Source organism: Triplophysa dalaica, chromosome 12 (assembly GCF_015846415.1).
Source record: "Triplophysa dalaica isolate WHDGS20190420 chromosome 12, ASM1584641v1, whole genome shotgun sequence".
Classification (NCBI taxonomy): domain Eukaryota; kingdom Metazoa; phylum Chordata; class Actinopteri; order Cypriniformes; family Nemacheilidae; genus Triplophysa; species Triplophysa dalaica.
In genome coordinates this window covers 20,837,843-20,861,111 of record NC_079553.1, presented here as the reverse complement: position 1 = coordinate 20,861,111, position 23,269 = coordinate 20,837,843, and the positions used below count along the sequence as shown (strand labels likewise).

Here is a 23,269-nt window from a genome sequence, read left to right as displayed (position 1 = left end):
CGGATCATGTTTCTTTCACCCACACCTAGTTTAATGAATTCATTAGCCGGATCATTCACTGGTTAAGATCTGATGAGGATTAAATGGTTGGTATGATAATATTCGTGCATCTGTTTGGTGTAATTACGTGTGATAGGAAGTACAAAAGAAAGCCTGTTTGCCTGTAAATTGAATTGAAATTGTCGGGGAAAGCCCTGCTTCTAAACTCAGGAGTTGTGTTGGAGCACTGTGTCGTTCAATAGATTTTCAGAAGTAAATTTGTGGAATTTATTGATATGCTTATGAGTGTTAGCTGCAGGGATAAACAAGGGTTTTGTAGTTTGTTATTTGCTAGATGTGGTGTCAGAAATTACGTTTTAAAGGGATAGCCCACCAAAAAATGAAAACTTAATTTAATCACCCCTAATGTGTTCCAAGCCTGTATACATTTCTTTGTTCTGATTAACACAAAGTTTTTGATGTATGAAATATTGTGTGAACACAAAATTAGATATTTTCAAGAATTTAGGAAAGCAAACAGTTCTGGGGCACTTTTGACAACAATTTTATTTTTCCTACTATGGAAGTCAATGATGTCCTTGAACTGAAAGTTGCTAACATTCTTCCAAATATCTTCCTCTGTGTTCAGCAGAGCATAGAAATGTATACAGGTTTGGAACAACTTGAGAATTATGAGGTTATGTTTTTACCAAGGTTAAGGTTTTAATATACGAACACCACAGATATCAACATTTGGTGGTTCCAATACCAATGTGAAGTTTCTCTTCAAGTTTAAACCATTTATTTTATTTTAACTGCATAATTTTCAGTATTGTCACATCCATAACGGCACATATTCCTCATAAATGTGCTTGTGAAAATTAAAATAAAGTAACAATTTAATGTTCTATAAAGAGCCCTACCTTCTCCATATATTGGGTATCATTGCTTCAGTTTTGTGCATTTTGTGCATGCAAGAGAAATCCTACAAAGTTTATCGTCTCCCAAAAACTTGTCCTTTTTTGTCACATTTTTTTAATCTTTTTTTATAATAGATTAAACATCAGAAAAATATCAGTCTATGCACAAGTTTTCTATCAACAAGGGCTTGGTATAACATAAACAGATGGTTCAGTATATTGGTAACAAAACCACTATTCAACCATTTTTGGGCCCTATTTCCACGATCTAAGCGCATGGAACAAAACGCACAAATCCACTTATGCTAGTTTAACGACGGGAAAACGGTCGGCGGGGCTCATGGTCTGAACGGGTTGTCTTGGTTCTCTTAATGAGTAATGGGTGTTTTTTGGGTGTAACATGCAGTAGCAAGAGTTTCGTCTTTCATTGCCTTTTAAGAGCCAGTTGCGCTCATCCCATGGCGGATTTGCTATGTACATGGCGGACTTGGCAAGATCGAAGACTGGACGCTTCTCCAGAGAGGAAAGGCATCTACAGGACCAGCCAGATTTTTTACTTTATGTCCAAAATAATAATCTTTTACATTTGTGAAAGCGCGATGTGGACCCGCCCAAATATCACATTAATATAATATAACATTTTCAGTTCCTCAAAATAGCAACGCGCCAACAATGCACCTGAAAACACCTCTTTTTTAGACCAGCACTCCCATGGGCGCACAAATGATCGCAAATGCATTTTCTATTTAAACAACGCAGCGCAGGCCGGGAAAATGAGAACTGCGTGGGGCTGAAACTAGCAAAAAACTTGCTTTACGCATTGTGTCGCGATGCGCCGGGTGTATGATAGGGCCCTTTACGTCAAATCCAGAATGCTGGAATTGCCCACAGAATTTTCATTTTTGGGTAAACTCACTTTAAGCTGGAAATATTTGCCCCTTGTAATCAAGTATAACGGGTGTTTTAATCTTTATATGTGCATATTGATTTGTTTATACATATAAAATACAATTCAATTTATTTAAATCTCATTCAGTAAAATAGACCAAAAAGCTATTATTTTACCTAATAATAATTTATTTATTTTAAAATAAATGAAAGATTGAATCACTAAATCAAATGTTTCATTCATATTCACAGTTTTTAAAGCTTATGATTAATGTCCAACAACAGTGACTCAAACATCAAACTGAGACCGATCTTTCATCTCATTTTCTTCTGTCCCATAGGCTTTGAACTTTCTCATTGTGACGACCCCGGCATACCTCAGTTCGGATCCAAAGTGAGTGATCAGGGCCACTTCACCGGGAGCATGGTGATGTACCGCTGTGATGCAGGATACAGTCTCCATGGCAGCAGTATCTTGAGATGCATGACGGGGGAGAGACGGGCGTGGGACAACCCTCTTCCATCCTGCATAGGTGATCCACCCAAATTACTGAACAACTGCTTTGATCAAGATTATATCAGGATGAATTATTCATAGAGAATTATGAGGGTGTGTGATAAATGTGGGGAAGGCTGGAGTCCTTGAAGGAGAGAATTGAGACAAGGGAAGTTCAAAATGCTTTGATTTGATTTATAATGTTATTTATAATAGTTTTTATATGTAGTTTGGCTGATGGTTTATTTATTAAACTTGTGAAGGCATTGTGTTGTATAATGCCTGTTATATAATCACAATGCACAAAGTTTGCTACTGTTAATTATAAAAGTATACTTCATAAACAAAAAAGGGGCAGATTAGTCTCAAATAGTACTGAAGTAGAAAACTTATACAATATATATTATATAATAATATACAGTACTTATAGAAGTGGTTACTATATGAAGGATCCTTAAATGTATACTTAATAAAAGGAACTTATTTTTTATATTTTTATGACTAGTTTTTTACTTATAAGATATATTGTATTTCTTTCATAAGATTTTATGACTTATTTTGACCTATTTATAAGATTATTTTAAATAAAAATGATTTTGCACATTTTATCTATTTTATAAGGGCACATGCTCTGGTCCTCCTAACAAAAAAGGGTCAAATTAATGTTACTGATTAATAACTAATATCATCTTAATGACTTTCAATTCTTATGTCATGTTTTTTATGATTTTGTCTTTTGATATGCAATTATTTACAGCAATGGATTTTATTCTAATTCAAATGTATGTACTATTCAATCTGTAGAGTGGTTTAGCATTTTGTTTCGATTCTGCAAAATCCGTTTTGTTTTAAACAAGCAGACAGTGTGCAATACAAACAGTATGCAATATGCAGGAAGTCAGTATTCTATTCAGAGAATCGTGGCAGGCGTTCGTTCTGTTGATCCAGCGGATTTACCCGTTCATAAATTGCACTTAATTGGACTTGCTTAGAAACGCACGTCTGTCCGTTTTGCGCACGTATGCTAACACCTTGAACATTGTAATTGCAGTGTTCGTGTGAATGTAAACACAAGACCCTGGAAGCTCAAATGTGATTTTTTTGATGGTTATAATTCTTCCATCTTTAATGTTCAGAGAGAAGTATAAAGCATGTGTCAGTTGACTTCTTGAGGAGTGTTAAAACTTGTGCCATTAGAACATTTCTCTATTTATTTGAGCGGCACGGCATGTCAACTTCTGCCTAAACCAGTGCTGTGTGTTTGGAATTTGACTATTTGTCCAACCCATTGAAGAAGAGCTTGTTTGGAAATGATTAATATTTTTGCGATACAGATTGTTTTCAGCAGGTTGGAAATCGCAATTCTTCAGGAAGCTGTGTTAGATGAGAAGTACAGTACAAAACATTGTGTTCAGAAATGCTGTCTGTGATGTTTCTTGTTGGTGTTCTTCTTTCTGCGTTCTTGCGTTCATTGCATTATGCTAATTAGAGTTTGCTTCAATGCTTAAATCCAGAGTTTAATGTGCTTATAATAGCTTGTAATATTATGAGTAGACAATCTTTACTTCACGTAGTCTTGAGTTCACAGCGCGCATACTGAAAATACTTGAGGGAGAAAAACTTTTTCATTTCATTCTCATTATACTTTATTCTCACAGCTTTCCTCTAGCTCAGTGGTAAGAGCATGATGTTAACAACGCCAAGGAGGTGGGTTCGATCCCATGGGATTGCACAAATGTATAGGATAATGCAATGTAAAGCACTTTGGATAAAAGCGTCTGGCAAATGGATAAATGTAAATGTAAATATTAATGCCATTATGAGAGTGCATATGCCTTCATCCTGAATGATGTTGTGAACACTGGTTTGTCTGCGTCAGATGTTTGTGTTCTTATGGATTCGGTGCCATTTGAGACTCCAAGACATAATATGAAATATTTAATATTTAATATGGTAATATTTAATAAATTACCCATCTTCACCACAGAACACTATGATACATACTTAAATTTAACAAGATTCCTCTGATTTTGAGTGCAGGTAGGCTAAACTGTCATGTTCCCAATCATGTATGCTTAACATAAATATAACTAAGAAAATGTAATTAATTTAGCAAATGAAAGGCAACATGCCTTCTTTATTAATACTTTATTGAAATACTGTTGCAGGGTAAGTGAGGGACTTTTTGGCCCTTATAAAATGTAAATATTCATTTTAAATACTTAAAAAAAATGAGAACGTCCTGTAACAGGGGGTCATTTGGCCATTGTCACATGGTAGAAAAACGTTTTTTGAAAGTTACAACTCTGAAATGTCACCGAATAGAAGGAATGACTGCAGCATCTTCACGATAGGACCGCAGTAGCCAGTCCAACCATTGGCTTACCTTTTACATGACAAGGAGGAGTGTTGGAGGGTGAGAAAAGTTTCTGTTGAGAAAAGTCTTTTGACACTAAAAGAAGTCATATGCAGTGTAATCCTTATCTTCACCAGTCTACTCATTTTCTTTCTCATCTTTTCGTAATTTATAAAAGAAAACAGAATATTGTGCACTCGCCATCGCAGCATATAAATTAAACTCTCGCCGCAAGAGGTGCAACGCACAACACGTGACATAATTAAACCAATAACTGCGGGCAGCTCTGATTGGTCGATCAAACAGAGTACCAAATCAACATTCCCTACATGGGTGCCGTACATGTACTGAGATAGATGCGAGTTGTACCGCTGTATTGTTGGTCAATGTCGCCTCCGCCATATTTGAAATTGCAGTTCTCTATAAACACATACAAGTGAACGGAGGGAGCTAGCTTTTCTTTCAGAATACATACAAAGCATGACTGGACGATGTTTTTGGAAACCAAAACCATTTCTACAGTTACTTTAATCTTGGAAAATGTTTTGTTGTCATTGTTCCTTATCTTTGTTGTTGTTGGTGTTTATAGTTCTGGATACATCCCCAAATGTAGAAAAATGGTTGAGAACATTCTTGTGCTTTTATCCTCCCCAAAAAACCCATTCGCCTTATTCAATTGTATGTGTTTATAGAGAATTCTTGCAACCCATGCACTCCGCAGAGCTTTATGCAGCATGTACTGTACGTTTGATATGATGTCAGAGAATGCAAACTAGAGGAAAACAAATAACTTGAACAGAAGATTTGTACAAAAACATACATTAATATTTAATATTGATTTGTGTAAATGCTTGTTTTTTTAGATTGTTTGTAAGAGATTTCTTTCTTAGCGTGGATGTACAGGAAGATAAAACAATACGGATGAATATTTCATGCCCATGCATTTATGTATCTGGGTAATGTTCATGCCGTAAGCAGGATACTGTACAGTAATGTGGTCATTATCTCAAAATAAACCTCTTCAGCGTGATACGTGACCTGCTCGTCCTGTCGGCTTTACTGTGTGTCGTAATGACCAGTCTGTTCATTATCCGCCTCTTGCTTTCTATGTTTCTCCTTTAGACCTTTGCGCTAACCAAACCAAAGGATCCTTTAAAATAATAATTAGGATGATGATTCCATTGATCTCGAGCAGTCAGCAGTATTAATGGTGGTCCGGCGTACGTGTGGCTGGTGTATGATGAAATTTGTGAACAACGGAGTGGTTAACAGGAAGCTGAACTCCTCTCTGGTGAGCAGATGCTGGAAGCTCGCCTCTAGGGTCCGCTTGCTCTCATGACAGCACCTTGGGAATTTCCACATCAAAATGGTGTTCTTTGAGGCTGTGCTTAATATTTCATGCAAAGCTAGACGTTTAACGCCTGGTTTTATTGCGCCTATTTTCCTCCTTCACAAAATGGATCACGTTTGAGACGTGGTATAAAATATTAACGCAGGATGCCTCCTGACAGAGTTTAAGCTCACGCTTGTGAACAAGTAAAAATTAGCCGTGCAGGACGGCTTTCTAGGGTTTTCTTAAGAGAATAATTGGATTTGTTCTGCATTCTCAATTGTGAACTGTTATCATACTGTTTCTCAAACTTTCCTCTTGTCTGCCATTGATTGTAAGATAATCGTGACAAAATTGAGGCAAAGAAAGGATGAGTTGAAAAACTCCTTATGCTGCGAACGGTTTCGGTTCGGGACAGAAAAAATATTTTTTTACCGATGGTTTATTGACTTTGTGGAGCTACTGCGTTGTATAATTATAGTACTTATTATATGAAATAAAAGTATACTTAATGAAATTAACTTTTATCACTTGTTTTCTATTTATTTTTTCTTATTTATAGGATTTTTTTTGTTAAGTTTTTATTTCAGTATTATTTACAGTATTTGCAAGATTGTTTTTTATGTTTTTTTATTGCTTTTTTACTTTATTACTTATTTATTGCTTGTGTTTTATTTTTGAAACTTATTTATAGGTTTGTTTTATTACTTTTTTTAAACATATATTAATTAACAGCATTTAGAAGATTATTTTAACTTTTTTATTCATTTATAGGCTTATTTTGTGACTTATTTTTTATTTTTGTTACTCATTCATTGGATTATTTTAATTACTTTATAATAATTTTGTGGCTTAATACTTTTTTGTAAGGGCAAAAAGATAGTGTAAATTAATGCAATAAGCCTCAAGAACCTGTAGTTTACGGTCAATTTAAAACAGCTTTGTTAGACAAAATGTAAATCAGAATAAGCCATAGGTTCTTCATCAACAAAAAGTAAATAACCTTCTGTGTATGCCATTCAGAAGACAATCTTCTTTGCTTCACAAGTTGGTTAACCCTTTCACAGAGATATTAAACTTTGAAGTTGCAGGTTTTAGCTGGTAATATCAAAGTTGAATAAATACTTGGATCCAAGGGATCGTTGGAAAATTCTCAGATGTAAGAAGTGCCAGGGGCTGACATCATGAATCTGTAGTTTGGAGTGTTTGAAAGCCTGTGCATTTGTTTCTTTACTCTTGTAATATGGAGTAGTGTTTTGGGCCGTGTGATTGATGTTTGGACTAATCAGGCTGTTATCTGTACTACTGCTTCGGCTTATACATAATGCAGAGTCGAGTCGAGCGAGCTTTGACTGATGTAGTACAGAGAACGCCGCCATAATGAATATGATAATCCTTCCTTTATTTTGTGATATATGCAGCACTCTTCTGGGTTTTTATGCACGGTTGAGCTCATAAATAACGTGGACAGAGTTTTAACATTAATTAATGACATGCACGGGGAACGTACTTAAAAACCTCCGTCTTGTGCATGCATAATTACAGCCGGTTCTTGCAATAGAGCGATAGGATGGCGCGGCTCGCTCCTGTCAAACAGCCTGGATCTCTGCAGGGCCGCTGAATACATCATCATCGTGTGTGGGTGATAACTCCAGTTTATTTCTTCATTGCAGCTGAGTGTGGGGGAAGTTTTAAAGGTGAGTCATCCGGACGGATACTGTCTCCCGGATACCCTTTTCCCTATGACAACAACCTCCGGTGCACCTGGACCATCGAGGTGGACTCAGGCAACACTGTCAGGTGACTGTTTATGAGAGGTTATGTATGGCCACGCGGCTCATTTTTTCATTGGCAGGAGATCACGGGTTGGCACTGATTCGCTGTTTTTACCCAGACACATGCGGTCAGTGATGTTAACGTTCTGGATGCTGTGTTACATGTGTTTAGACAGCAGATGAAAGGCTTTAATTGCGCTGTTGCGTCGGAGACGTTATTTTTAGCAGATCGAATTGACCTTAAACAAAGAAAATCTATCTACATAAATAAATTGAGGTTTCATTACGACTGAGGTCTTTAACCTGCTTAGTTGTGCGCGGTGTGTTTACAGCTGGTTTATTAAATAAAATAAATTAGACATCTGCTTTAGAAAAAAGTTTTATTTCATGAGACTCTGAAGTGTTTACTGTGTAGAACTGTAGTGTAGATGTTGAACTCTTTAACAAGGTGCTATATGCATTGAAAGGCTTGTTTTTGATGGAAGTGAAACTTTTTACTGTGATATTTCCTCCGCTCTTTAAGATCTCAGTATTTGTACTAGATGTCAGTGTGATTAAACGTAGAGCAAATGGAAACTTTCGCTTAAGTCTCATTTGCATCGCAGATATCCCTCTTGAGAAAAAGAGTCAGAAATGTCTCATCATCATCATCTCATCACAAATCCAGTAAAAATTTACCTCTAGAATCTACATTATTCATTCATTACCTCAACAATTCTACATTCACCTCCGTACTTTTCATCTCATTTGCTTCCATTTTTTTATTTCTCTATATAAAGCAATTTTAGGAGAAACGTTGGAATGGTTTAATGTTGTTGATCTTTCAGTCTCCAGTTCCTGGCGTTCGACACCGAAGCCTCCCATGACATCCTGAAGGTGTGGGACGGTCATCCTGAGAACGAGATGGCCTTAAAGGAAGTGAGCGGGTCTCTGTTACCCGACGGCATCCACAGCACCCTGAATGTGGTCACCATCCAGTTTGAGACGGACTTCTACATCAGCAAATCTGGATTTGCCATTGACTTCTCAAGTTAGTACATTTTCAACCCTGCGATATACGTTTCACAGTTCTTTTATACCTCACTGTCAGGCTTTACAGTGCAGATGTAAGAACAAATCTTTCCCTCAGGCGGACTTTCTCATGAAGGGTTAACATCTTGATAGGGTCACTAGACAGGGCAACGCCTCTGCTGTGTGCCATATAAAATGTATGTGCACATGTTATTAATTTTGATTGTGTACATGCTACCTGTACAAACACATGTGTGTGGGTATTATATTTGTTCTTTGCAGACCTGCATCTGTGTAATTCGGCTTCTAGCGGGTGTGCTACTCTGACTTCACAAAAAGAAAGTTTTTATACATTTAAATAGGAAATTTATAAAATATCTTCATGGAACATGATCTTTACTTAATACCCTAGTGATTTTTTGCGATATTGGCGATTACTTAAAATGTTCCCGTGCTACTTAAGGTTTTGTTGTCCAGGGTCACAATTAAAACTTGGAAAATGTTTTGTTTATTTAAATAAAATGAAATGAAATATTGGCCTAAAAATGATAGGAAAAACCTATAAAACCCTGTTACAATAAACTGAAATAAAACAAAAATATTATTTTATAGCAACATCAAAATTAAACAAATATATAATAAAATTTAAAGAGCATATAATTTAATAAAATTGCTAGAAAATTTTACTAGAATTAACCTACAATTTTAAAAATAGAAGCTAATAAACAAAACTATAATAGCTCTGAAATGCATAAATATATATAACATTTTTGGGTGAACTGTCCCTTAAAAGGAGTTGTTTAATATAAAATTTAAATATCATGATATGAAATTTATTCACTCACCCACATGTCGTACAAGCTGTCTGTGTGTTTATTTCTTCTGTCGAAAACAAATTGAGGCTTTTGAGGAAAGGTTTTCAGGGTTCTTATCCATTTAATGCAGTTAAACAGGGCTGTTGGTTAAGGTCCAAATTTCAGTTTCATCTTAGCTTCAAATGCTCTAAGCAACACTTGTGAATTGTGAGATGTGGGTGAGTGAATTATCATGAAATTTTCATTTTATAGTGAACTCCTCCTTTAATGCACCGTCGTTATGGATGAAAAGTTAAATGTGAACATCTGCCAAATGCAGAAATGTAAATGTACGGAGCAGATTCGGTGCAGAGAAACTCCTTATTTCTGTCTGAGGACCTTATAAACCATTTCAGAGCAAAAACTGAACATAAATAAGGCCGAATACTGCATGCATGGACATATAATTTGTGTAAGTACAGCCCACATCCATTAGCGAGTGATTTCAAGCCCGACCGGGTCTGCTATAACTCAAAAACGAACTTTGTTCCACACCTGTGTTAGACAGTATTCAGCTCAGGCGAGGTTGTAAAGGACCCCATGGAGACATTGAACAGCACAAAGGCCACATAACCTCATTTCCGTGCAGAAAACGCAACCACCCGCCGTGAGTTCCAAGCAAGTGAAAAGTGAGCACAGCCTGTACACTTTTTCATTTCGCAGGTTCTGTGGCGACCGCCTGCCGAGACCCGGGGACGCCCATGAACGGCAGCCGTAGCGGCGAAGGCAAGGAGCCGGGCGACACCGTGACCTTTACGTGCGATCCGGGCTACGACCTGCAGGGCGAGCCCCAAATCACCTGCATCCAAGTGGACAACAGGTTTTACTGGCAGCCCAGTCCTCCCACTTGCATCGGTGAGATGTTGTTTGCCGGAAAGCCACCTGAGATGTGTAATATACAGGCTCATTTCACACCTGTCAGGGCTGACGAAATGTCTTCCATGACTCCCAGAAACCACTTTCAGTCTTTATATAAAAAAACGAGGCGTAATAATAAATCTCTTTGATGGAAATATATTATGCGTATGCGCAGTCAGCGCTTAAACTTCTGGGCTGTGGGAAATTTTGGGATTTTTTCCCGGGGACGGCCCCTTGATGAATGCTTGGGAGAAAGTACATTTATTTGGTGGGTACCTGCAGTCTGCAAAAATATATTTCCTGGCATCTGCCTCCAAGCGTTATTTATATTATGGGGTTTTAAAGTTCATGGCGGTTTACCGGCGAGATGACGGCGCTATAATTCTCTTCGTTAAAAAATTTTGAAAGAAGGGCTTTATTTTCATGTCTAGATTTGGATCTGGAATATATTTAGGTATCCATTAGGAGATTTTGATTGACTCAATACTGTCTAGAAGATTCAGCTGAAGTTTTAGAGGAAAAATACTTTTGTTTTAACATATGAGTCTAAAATATGATAGTCAGCCTTGTATTTTCAAATACTGCCGTGGAAATAATTAACAGACCATTTTATAAATTATTTTCGTGGTTTCTTTATTTTGTAGGTATGTGATTAGGTGAAATGACTTCTGACAATATTTTAAAATAAAAATATTGTTTCTATTTGCGTTTTTTTGCAGGAAATAGAACCTGGAGAAACAGGTGAAAATAACAGAAAAGATGCTCTCTATTTTTTCACACCTCAAATACTGCAAAGAATACAAGTTCACAGTCACTTTAAAGCAGTACAACAGTCATATTGCTACATGTATTTTGGAAAAGTTTAAAAGTAATTTTTTTATTTGATAACCTGGATTTGATTTATCTTGTCACATTGCTGTTGGTTTGATTTTGTTAAAATTCTAGAGACACTGGACTGTGATGACCACAATACATCTAGAAATACTGAACAAATATACATTTGGAATGGTCTCTTCATTTCTTTTGGGGCTGTTTATGCCATTTTGTCTAACCAGTAAGGATCTATATTACAGGGATGCTAAATATGCGTTTCAATGGGCTCTTCTATCATCATTGTTCAAGTGAGTTACAGACAGTGATACGTCAAATGATTTATCTCTGTATGAAGCTGACAGTGTACTGTAATTTTAGACGTATAAACCTGAACATTTATAATAAATAAAGTCTCAAAGCTGTTAAGAGAATACTCCCTCACAGCCTCCAGTGAGCACGCTGAAGACAAGTGACAAGATGCTTCCTAACAAGATACATAACAAATGCTAACTGTTCTTGATAGTACACTACAGAACACTTCACTGAATGAAACGAAATGCTTATTTACAATACTACATGCACATTTATATTTATGTTTCATAACAATTTACACATAAATATACATTTTCAGCTCCTTGCGGCGGAAACATTTCAGGATCTTCTGGATTCATTCTGTCTCCTAACTTTCCCCATCCCTACCCACACAGCAAGGACTGTGATTGGTTCATCACGGTTCACCCCGATTATGTCATCTCCTTAGCATTTATCAGGTAAGATCTTTACTTATCTTTATCTTTACTGTCTAGTAATGGTAATACTATGGTATTGCTACAATACAATTCGGTGGAATATTGATATGGTAATACACGGTAGATCATTTTTTACCATTCTAAAATTCAGAAATGATTAAAGTGCATTTTCGAAGATTCAATTTTTCATGACGCCCTGAATGTCAGGTATAGACCGTTTCAGCAGCAACAACAAACATACGTTATGTGGCCCAAACTTAAAGGGCTAGTTCACCCAAAAATGAAAATTCTGAAGATTCTACGTGCTCTAGGACCCTGGGCGGAGTAACGTAGAAGGAAACCAATGAATGAGTTAAATATGGTGAAATAAAACAATAAAGTGCAAACATACGATAACAAAATAGTTTTCAGATGCAGTTTACATTATTTACAGCAGTAATATGACTGATTTGATTAAATCGATCTATTGGATTAATTAGAAGACGATGTCGGTACACGATCCGTTCTGCGCGTATTTATGTAGTAGAAAATGTCATAGTTTCCCTACACTATTGGTATCATGCATGTGATGTAACACTCGACGGCCAGGCGGCACAACTGACGGCATATTTTTGTAGGCTAAATTGAGTTTTTCATTTAACAGTTCACGGCGGTCTATTTTGATGTTTTTAAATGTAGTTTACGCTACATTTACTTGGTTGCCAATCCAAAATAATAAATGAGTTGTTACATGAACATACACGATTTTGATTGCATAACTAAAGTCTTTCTTTAGTCCCTGCAAACCTTCAGTTTCCTCCACACTCCCCTTTGCGATTAATTGCTGTATGAAATTTGGCTTACTTAGCTTGCCGTGTTTGGATCTGAGGTCAGTAGTATTGTCAAAAACGGGTTGTGTCGTTTTTTTATTAAAAATCTATCTATATAATCTTAATAATCCCTTTAATAATCTAAATAATAATAATAATTGACTTTGATTTATTTTGAGTCATAATTTATACTCTGAATAATGATAAGGGGAGAAATAAAGCTGAATGTGTCCAAAATACCCAGCTGAGATATTTATTATAATATCACAAAATAAATAATTAAAAAAGTATTTCACTTGTTTATTGTGTTAAGAAATCATTATTGATGTTAATTAAATTTTATAGCTATTCTTAACTGTGATGATTATTCATACTAAGATTTTTTTCAATGAATTGGTTCACTTGACATGTATAGGTGGCAATTTGAACCTTTATTAAAGGGCAAACTTCTCTTTTCTTTCGCTGTGAGTGAATGAAAGTCTCGCGGTACAAAGGTGAAGAAGCGTTTTACAGATCGTCGCGAAACATAATTACAATTTGCGCAAATTACGTCATTATGCGCATGCGCGGACGGATCATGCAGGCATCCCGGATCGTGTACCGACAGATGGTATTACTCCACCACCTATGTGACGCCATCAGCTATGTTGTTGAAACACGCCTGTTTAGTTACTTACATTCGTTTAAACATCTTCCTTTGTGTTTAGCAGATGTCCAACCGGCTCAAAGCCGTGACAAATGAATGGAGGAAATACTCGGTTGGTTTAGTTGCCAAAAAAAGTGTTTATTAACATAAATAGAATAATAAATAAAACATGAAGCCATTCTGACCATTCTGCGTAACGTCAAGGCGTCAGACAGAACCAAATGTAAATCATGCCAAATCTATAGGTTAAGAACAATCTGAGGGTGAGTCAATGACAACAGAATTAAAAAATTTGGGTGAACTGTGACTTTAAGCGCAAAGAATACACTGTTGAGTAGTTTTAATTGAATTTAAAACAATTAATATACAATAACTGTTCGTTTAAAATAATTGTGAAATAAATTGTTGTGTAATAACCAAACACATACCTATAACTTCGGACCAAGCGCGTGCCTCTTGACCTTCACTTAGTTTTTTCAGGTATCATTGATATTTTTCCAACAAAATTACTTCGCTGTTTATTCTTTCAAGAAGTAATAACAGTTTATTCAAATCTATGCGTGTGTTTCAGACTCATTGCTTTAGGCCAGACACAAAATTATTTTTTAAATTGAAAATGTGTATGATGGTGTTATGGATGCAGACGGTGTTTTTAAGAACTGCATTTCTAATGGGTATTGGAATAAATAAATAGATCCAGACATATTAAATAAGTGTCACGTTATTGACCCGTAAATGGTTCTATCTTACCTTAGAAATTGGAATATGACATTAATATCAAATCGTGATCTGTGCACAAAATGCTCAGTTACCAGATTACTTTGTGTCTGGAAATCTGCTTCCGTCACTTGGAAACCGTGTAATTCACATGTAATTTCAAGTGATGTTGTGAATAAATGTCATGTTGTTGTAATATTTCTGCGGTTCCAGCACAGGTCATATGAGAACGACCTCCTGCTTTCATTGCAGTTCATCATCAATTACAGTATTTTCTGATTCTGTTTTCCTGAAGCATGTCTGGGATATTTATGCACATTTCTCCTCCCACATCTGTGAATATCTCCTCTTCAAGCACGTTTACTCTACTTGATAATATTAGCCCCACCTGAAACATATAATACTGCCTCTTCAAGCCATTTTGTACTTCAAATGAAGCAAAAGGTCTTTTATGAAGATCACAGGCACTTTTTGAACATCCTCAGCTGTTCGCTGGTGAATCTGCATGGAGCCTGTGACACATTTTTCATCTTTCCTGTTTTATAGCAATCTTTCTTTATAAGCATTTCTTTAGGGATACTTGAAATGGATGGTTGGGAAAAATAGAAATGTACTGTCATTTTTTTCTTCTCACCCTCATGTCATTTCAAACCGTGTGATTTATTTTCTTCTGTGAAACAGAAGACATTTCCATACAATGAAAGAATCTTCAGAAGACTAATGGTGGTTTCTTTCTTTCCTTCTTTCTTTCTTTCTTTCTTTCTTTCTTTCTTTCTTTCTTTCTTTCTTTCTTTCTTTCTTTCTTTCCTTCTTTCGTTTGTTCATTCTTTTGTTCGTTCTTTGTTGTTATTTCTTTCGTTTGTTATTTCTTTCTTTATTTTGTTCATTCTTTCATTCTTTTTTTCATTCTTTCTTTTGTTTATTCGTTCTTTCACCCATTCGATCATAGTTTCTTTCTTTCTTTTCTATTCTTTGGAGAAAACGGTTCTGTTTCTGTGTCCTCATTTATTTATTTGTTTGTTTGCTTGATTCTTATTTTTTATATTTTTATAAAATAAATTCTTCTTTCTATCTTTCATTCGTTCGTTCTTTTTCTTTCTTTCTTTCTTTCTTTCTTTTGTTATTTTTCTTTCTTTCGTTTGTGCGTTCGTTTGTTCATTCATCAGTTCATTATTCTGTTGGCTCTCTTGTTGTTTTGTTCTTTCTTTCTTTTGATCGTTCATTCTTTTGATTGTTCTTTCTTTCGTTTGTTCACTCATTTGTTAATCGTATCTTTCTTTTCTATTCTTTGGAGAAAAGTGTTATGCTTCTGTGTGCTTATTTATTTATTTGTTTGCTAATTTTTATTCTTATTTTTTATAAATATATATTTGTTCTTATTCTTTTTTTCTTTCTTTCTTTTGTTTGTTTGTTTGTTTGTTTGTTTTCTTTCTTTCTTTCTGTTTGTCTTTCTTTCTTTCAATCTTTTGTTCGTTCTTTCATTGGCTCGTTTGTTGTTTCGTTCTTTCTTTCTTTCTTTTGTTCGTTCATTCGCTCATTCGTTAATCGTTTTCTTTCTTTCTTTTCTATTCTTCTTGTGGAGAAAACTGTTCTGTTTTGAATTTAATCTTTTTTTTTGCGCTCATTTATTTATTTGTTTGCTTGTTAAATTCTTATTTTTCTAAATATATAACTATCAGTATATATTTAACTCTTTTAAATAAATAGGTTTCTAATTTAAAAAAGATCTCTCTCTGTTTCTTTTCTCTTAAATTTTGTGTCTTTATCTCATGTCAGTTTCAGCATCGAGCCCAATTACGACTTCCTGTACATCTACGATGGACCGCACAGCAACAGTCATCTGATCGGCACATTTCAAGACAGCAAGTTGCCTGAGAAGGTGGAGAGCGGTTCTAACATCATGCACATCGCCTTCCGCAGCGACGGCACCGTCAGCTACACAGGCTTCCATCTGGAATACAAAGGTATGTTTCTTTATTGCAGGTGGACTGGTTCAGACCCGTTAAAGATCTGGGCAGGCAACCAAAATGTTTTTGGTTTGACTCCACAAAAGGCAATTCTGGAACTAAAGCTTTATTCTTTAACTGTGTGCCCTAGAGCAAAGCATTTAACCCTGAATGACTCTATGGGCATTGGCCATTTAACTTTTCGAGAATAGTTCAGCCAGAAATACAAATTGTGTATGCATTTACTCAGACTCACAAATTCTGTTTTAGTTTTCTTTTCCATGCAATGAAAGTGAATGGGGACTGGAGGCGTCACACCTTATAAAAGCAGCATAAAGCATCAAAACAGTTTTCCAATAGATGTGTGTAATTGTATTTGTGTTGGGAACAGACAAACCACCGTTCTCCAAAATGTGTCACATTAGTTTCGATGTAAGTGATGCCAAGCACTTGGAGAGCAAACAGTCCCCATTCACTTTCATCATATGGAAAGGCACCATCGTTTTATTTGATTCTGAAATATTACAAATTTGTACTTTTCTTTTTCACTGTGGAGAAATTCGTATGACTGTCACAATAATGTCATATCTGAGCGTTCATTTTTCTTTAAACTTGATACTTCAAGGGAGCAACTCATCGATTGCCGTCTATCCCTTTAAATCCTTTCATCTTCAACATCTTTGTCACATGCCAAGCGTCTGATGCTTCTCTCCCACACAGCTAAACTGCGCGAGGCTTGTTTCGACCCTGGCAGCGTGATGAATGGCACACGGCTGGGCGGAGACTATAAGCTGGGCTCCACCGTGACCTTCCACTGTGATCCAGGCTACGAGCTCCAGGGTTATTCCAGTCTCACCTGCGTGATGGGCGCCACAAACAGACCCGAATGGAACCGAGCTCTGCCCAGCTGTCAAGGTGCTTTTAACGTCCTATTTGTTTTGTGCTGGTATACAGAAAATGTACAACCCCGCCTGTACGACCCAGCGTGACTCACTATTTTTGGACCCGATGTGAGATCAAAGTTTTAAACGGGCAGTTTAGAATAGCTTTGCTTGGGAAAGAAAGGTACATTATAGGTAGTTTGGTTTTAGGATGTTTACATTAAGAACATCGTTCTTTTTTCAAATATCAATGCAAAGAGGCGCTTGCATGTTCATATTGGACACAAGTGGATGCTACACAGAGACATGACAAAGTAGTTTTTGTACGGGACCGCACGAGACGGTCTGAATCGGTTTTACACATATTTAGACCCAAGGCTTCTCTATTGATTTTTTTCCGCCATGTTGTACGCGTGGCCTTGCGAACCCTCTACGGCTGAGATTGAGTTTGAGATTCATCATGTGGAATGAGCCGGCGGTCCACTGCGACAGAAGCGATGGTCTTTGGTTACAGCTTACAGAGATTCAGTAATGACTCATTGTTGTTCGCTATTTCGCGAATGATTCTCGCGGTGCCACCGGTACAAAGCATTACTCACGTCTCCTAGGAGACAGCGGAAATAAAATGGAAAGAATTTTTATTCGCTGTGTTTTGTGATGTTTCACGCAATGCCCGGGAGAGGATGACTGAGGATTTTAGTCTTGCGTTAGTTTTGAAGCTCGTGTTTTTTTGCCGATTAGATAGACGCTGAGCAAATCTATTCAGATCTCTGCGATTTTAAAGGTGAAATGTTCATGTTCTCAATGTTAAAAACGGTCTCCTTTTTTGTGGTTAAGTGCATAGAGATGGTTTTGTAGACCCATTGAAGTGCCTTGAAATGTGCAACTTTGTTTGGTGCCGTGAGGTAAGCACCCCTGAAATAGAAAGTTAGCTGAAGTGCAAAATGAAGTCATAAAAATCGTTGCTTCATATTGGAGGTGCATAGGGCTGTAAGTTTTAATTTACTACATGGAAGTTTTGTCAATGTTTTGAAGCACACTAGTACTTTAGTATCCCTAAAGTAATAGTTCACCTCAAAATAAAAAAATCTGTCATTTTCTCACCCTCTTGTCGTTTCAAAGATTTTTGACTTACTTCTGCACAGCAAAAATGAAGAACGTTTCTCAAAATATCTTTTGTGTTCTGCAGAAGAACGTGTCATAAAGAAGACATGAATATAAACTAATTATAATCTCTATTTTTTATTTTTGGTTGAACCACTGTGTCCCTTCATGGCTAACAAATTCATGCAAAAACTTCTATTTTAATTTCATAGGGAATTAATGCACCTTTGTGGCATTTTTAGACATTTTTGTCATCATCTGAGCGTTCCAACCATTGGCTCAACCGATGCCAAGAGCATGAGGTAAAGAGTTCGGCAGTATTTTCTCTACAGTATTTTACACCAACAGTCTGAACTTTCATCCATCTCGTGTCAGTTAGCTCACTGCTGCTCTCTCTCTCTCGCCCTCTCTCTCTTTGTGTTGTTCTAGAGGAAAAGACATCAGTCATAACACTCAACATTCAGGAGTAAATTCATACATTGCAGGACATCCATTAATATTAAATACGTTTGTGTTGCAGTCCCACACATGTGCTGTGACACCTGAGCACGACCTCACGAGGGCTTGACCGGTCTTCTGACAGCTCTCGCTCTCTCTCTCGCTCTCTCTCTCTCTCTCTCTCTCTCTCTCACACACACACCTGTTAAAGCAGCCTGTGGAGTGTGAACAGATGCACTCTACATTACCTTTGGGAGCTGCCTGTCACACACTGTATACAGTATCTGCATGTGTTCTGGCTGTAAATTGACCCTGAGCTAAGCTCCGCCTCTTTGGCTACCATTGCTCTGTTGAATGAGCTTTTCAGAATGTCCCTTTGGAATGAGTGATGAAGAGAGCAATTTTCAAGCAGATGTGCTTGTGAAGTGGGAAAAATTGGATGGATGTTGTTGGTACGTGGGCTGGAATGAAGTGTGATATTGCGCAGCATTTTTATCTGCCGTTTTCATTTAAATATATGTAGAAATTGGAAGGTAACATGATTTAAACCAGAGACACTGTGAATGGTTGTGGGAAACACTTGCAGAGACAATTCTCATGTGATATATATATATATATATATATATATATGTGTATGTATATATATATATATATATATAGTAGGTGGTACCTGGAATGATTCATGTGATAAAAGGTGAAAAGCTTGAGAACTGCTGACTTCAATAATTTAAGATTTATTTTGAAAGCGTATCAATTTTTTTTCACTTATCCCCTTGCAACATCCACATTTGGTTAAAAACTATCCAAATTTATATTTTATTTTTGTTTGTTAGCTTGTATTTGCTAATAAATTTTTATTATTTTATATTGTATTACATTTTTTGTTGTATTTTATTTTTATTATCTTGTTTTATATATATTAGGGCTGTCAAACGATTTATCACATGCAGAATAAAAGTTTGTGTTTACATAATAGGTGTCTGTGTCTGTGTATTGTGCATTTTCATTTTGTATTTATAAATACAAAAACATACACACTAATGCATATATAAATATTTAATACAATTTTGAGATTTTTTATTTATATTTACTAATAACTTAAATCAAATATAAATGTTTATTCATTTATATTAATATACTCAAATATATGCATGTATGTCTGAGTGATTATAAACACAATGTTCAATTCAATTCAAGTTTATTTATATAGCGCTTTTCACAATGTGTATTGTTTCAAAGCAGCTTTACAGGGGCAAACAGGAAAAAAGAAAAGTTAAAACACAGCATAGTGCATGGTATTTATACAACGAGTAAGTTCATTCTAATAAATAACATCTAATTTCTAAATAAATAAATACATGAATGAATGCAGTCTCCCGGTGAGCAGGCCAACACTGCCCTGCTGTGGCGAGGAACCCAAACTCCAATGATTGATTAATGGAGAAAAAAACCTCGGGAGAAACCAGGCTCAACCGGGAGGGCCAGATCCCCTCTGACGTGTCATAGCTGCACTCAAACTGCTGACGTGTGGTTTAGGTTAAGCATTTAATACCAAATATTGTAACTTCAGCATTAATAAGACAAATAGTCCGTCTTTGCTCTTGGTTGGGGATGTAGTGGTCTGAGCTGGGATGGTCCGATGGTCATATTTCTCTTGGCAGCTGGTGGATGTTGTTATGTATGTTAATATGCACAGTACAGTAAAAGTACTTTTACACTGGATGTGATTAATCTCGATGAATCGTTTGACAGCCCTAATATATATATATATATATATATATTTTTTTTTTTTATTTAATTTTTATATTTTGTTAAATTATTTATTTTATATTTTATTTTATTATGTAAAAAATATTATTTATTTATAATATGTATTGTATTTTTTTATATTATTTCATGGGGGGGGGTCCATTCAAGTATAATGAGGCATTTCACCTGCTCAATGCATGATTTTTTGTTCATTTTAACCATATGAAGGTACATAAAATGTCTTAACTGTCTTATGACAATACCCTGATTCACAATAGTAAGCTTATAATAATGATTTATAAGTTGAGCTGTCAGGTACAATATCGTTGTAAAAGTCAGATGACATCATTTGACGCAACTGACATAAAAATAAATCCATAAAATAATTCACAATTATATGAAAAAGCTCTTTTCCAAAACGCTATAAATCCATTTGAATTGTTTTCATGAAAATGACATTTTTTTACCTAGACCCATACATTTTGTTAATAGTCAATTTATTCTTTTAAAAATGGTCTGTTGGCTCAGTCTGAACATGTTAAAAAATGATTGTTAAATGAAACAACAATATTGTCGATTATAAATTCAAATTCTATTTTCTTTTTATTTAAAACGCTACAAAATCCATCCTTTTAAAAAAAAAATTGGTTTATTTATTTTTTAAACCAAACAAACAAGCGAACATGAAACATATGACATCAGGGAATCATACTATAGATTAATATAAATCAAATAAATAAAAATGCATGAAATAAATAACAGCCAAATAAAATAAATAGTAAAAAACTAAATAGTAATATAAAATAAATATTTTAAATTTTATGTTTCAATATTTTACATCACATACAACAAATAATTTAAAAATAACCGGGCATAGAAATACCACTAATGAGCGAATTCTGATTGGTCGAGAGAACATATTGAATTTAGGCTAAAAACAGGTTCGGGATTTATAGCGTTTTGGAAAGAAACTGCATCTTGCAGAACATTTTAAACAAAATGAAATATAGCGATTTGGCATGAAACAATGATGGAGCAGAAAATAGGTTTTGTACACAGCAAAATGGCATGACAAACTCATTTTTTTTTATTTGGCATTTATTGCGTTTTGGAAAAGAGCTCTTCATATGTTTCAAACAGAGATGGTGATACAGAGAGCAAAAGTTACATCAGCTTTAAATCTTAAAACCGTCGGGCTTACTGAACTCTGCAGGTTTTTGTTGTTTCGAAATTGAACAGGTGGTCTACGCTGACTTCATAGACGTTCTACTCAGAAAGTGTGAGAAAAGTCTATCGCTGAGTCACATTTTCCACAGAACAATATAAGCACTTTTCTGACAGCTGTTAATATGAATAATTATAACATTAGTCACAATGAATGATTTTTCTCAAAGCTTGCAGGAACGCTTTTAAAGCTCGTATTGACTTCGTCACAGTCGTTTGTTTGCTAATTCTTGGAAATACTCTTTCAAAACAGAAATTTGTGGAATCAGCAGCGATAAAGCCGTGTACGGACCGCAGGGTTCCCATCGAATAATGCAAATGGAGCGGCGGGTTTCCCATGTGTGCTAGTAAAAGGCTGTAAATGTCACTCTAAAGAAAGATTTATACTTCTCAGAGTCGTGTGACAAGAAGAAAGCTTATCTCCGCTCCATTAGATCTGAATACGTTTTTATTCCGTAATTGCCACCGTAATATTTTCCCGTTTCTCTTGCGTTAAGTTAAACTGTATCACTTAGTGTCGACATATAATGTAAATCGCTCCTTAACCAATGAAATGACACAGAGGTCGTTGCTTATCGAGAGTGGGAGTTGTGTTTTAGAGCGTCGGATTGAAATGTATTATTGTCCGGGCTGTTATACCGCTGGAGACGGTTGATGAATGAGCGTGGTTATAACTCTAATGGTCTCAGAGCTGTCATAAAGTTTCACATTATATAGATTTACATGGTCTGTTGCCTTTGGTTAAATCTGGTTTGAGCACAGAACTCCACACAATATCTGTCTACAGGTTTATGAACCTTGAGTTAAAGGAGTAATTTCACCCACTTTCCCGTAAGTAAAAGCTTACAGAACGAAGAGTTTTTAGACAAATGTGCACGCTAATGTAAGAAAAGCCTTTAGGTATATCAGCGGGCTGGAAACCAAAAGCTTTTATTTCACATACGGTCTGTCCAACCTCATGGTGTCCTCTGTGTTGAGATCACGTGAGCATAAATTGAATAGAGAATATTTTAGACTTCGTTTAGCAATGCTTGGATGCATTCAGACTGAATTTATTTTGTGTTCCCGCAGCTCCATGTGGAAGCCGGTCGACGGGGTCGGAGGGTACCGTGCTGTCTCCAAATTACCCACGCAACTATACCGAGGGCCTGAGCTGCGTCTACGAGATCGCCGTGCCGGGAGAGTTTGGTAAATTCAAAGCTTTATTAATAAAACTATATTATGATGTTGAGAAATTATACAATACACTTGTGCTGCTCAGGTAAACACACAAAAAAGATTTTCAGGCACTTTAGAAAACACCATTCATTCATTTAGGTCATTGTAGTCGCAGATGAAATGAAATTTTATTTTAGTATTTAAAAAAAAGTGAATTATGAAATAAAATATATGTATTGTATTTATTATTTTTAATTTAAAAAAAGTAAATTATAAAACGAAGTGTATTTAATGTTATATTTAATGTTATTTTATTTTATGGGTTACATTGGAAGGATTTGTTTGTGTTGCTGAAAGAATCCCAGCGATCCTTCATTCTTAATGTTTTCTCAAAGGAAAATCCAACTCTGTTTACAGACCAGGTCTTAAATTTTTAGTAGCATCAGGGAGGTTGTCGTATCCCAGCAGAAGCCTGACTTCTGAGTTCTGTTGTGGTCTTTTTCAAAGTCTCCGGGGTGATTTAAGATCACATTCTGAGCTCTCATCAGAGCGGCTTATTTATCAGAGC

The 23,269-nt window shown here is 35.9% G+C and overlaps 1 protein-coding gene across 1 annotated transcript in view; it reads left to right on the top strand.

Annotated features, from left to right (window-relative positions):
• Nucleotides 1-23,269, top strand: part of csmd3a (CUB and Sushi multiple domains 3a) — a 227,882-nt gene that overhangs the window by 100,378 nt on the left and 104,235 nt on the right. Inside the window, exons 24-31 of the mRNA XM_056762084.1 lie at nucleotides 2,129-2,320; nucleotides 7,643-7,769; nucleotides 8,572-8,774; nucleotides 10,273-10,464; nucleotides 11,912-12,050; nucleotides 15,978-16,165; nucleotides 16,868-17,062; nucleotides 22,615-22,731. Coding sequence (XP_056618062.1) covers nucleotides 2,129-2,320; nucleotides 7,643-7,769; nucleotides 8,572-8,774; nucleotides 10,273-10,464; nucleotides 11,912-12,050; nucleotides 15,978-16,165; nucleotides 16,868-17,062; nucleotides 22,615-22,731 — 1,353 coding nt within the window. The remainder of the gene's footprint in view (nucleotides 1-2,128; nucleotides 2,321-7,642; nucleotides 7,770-8,571; nucleotides 8,775-10,272; nucleotides 10,465-11,911; nucleotides 12,051-15,977; nucleotides 16,166-16,867; nucleotides 17,063-22,614; nucleotides 22,732-23,269) is intronic.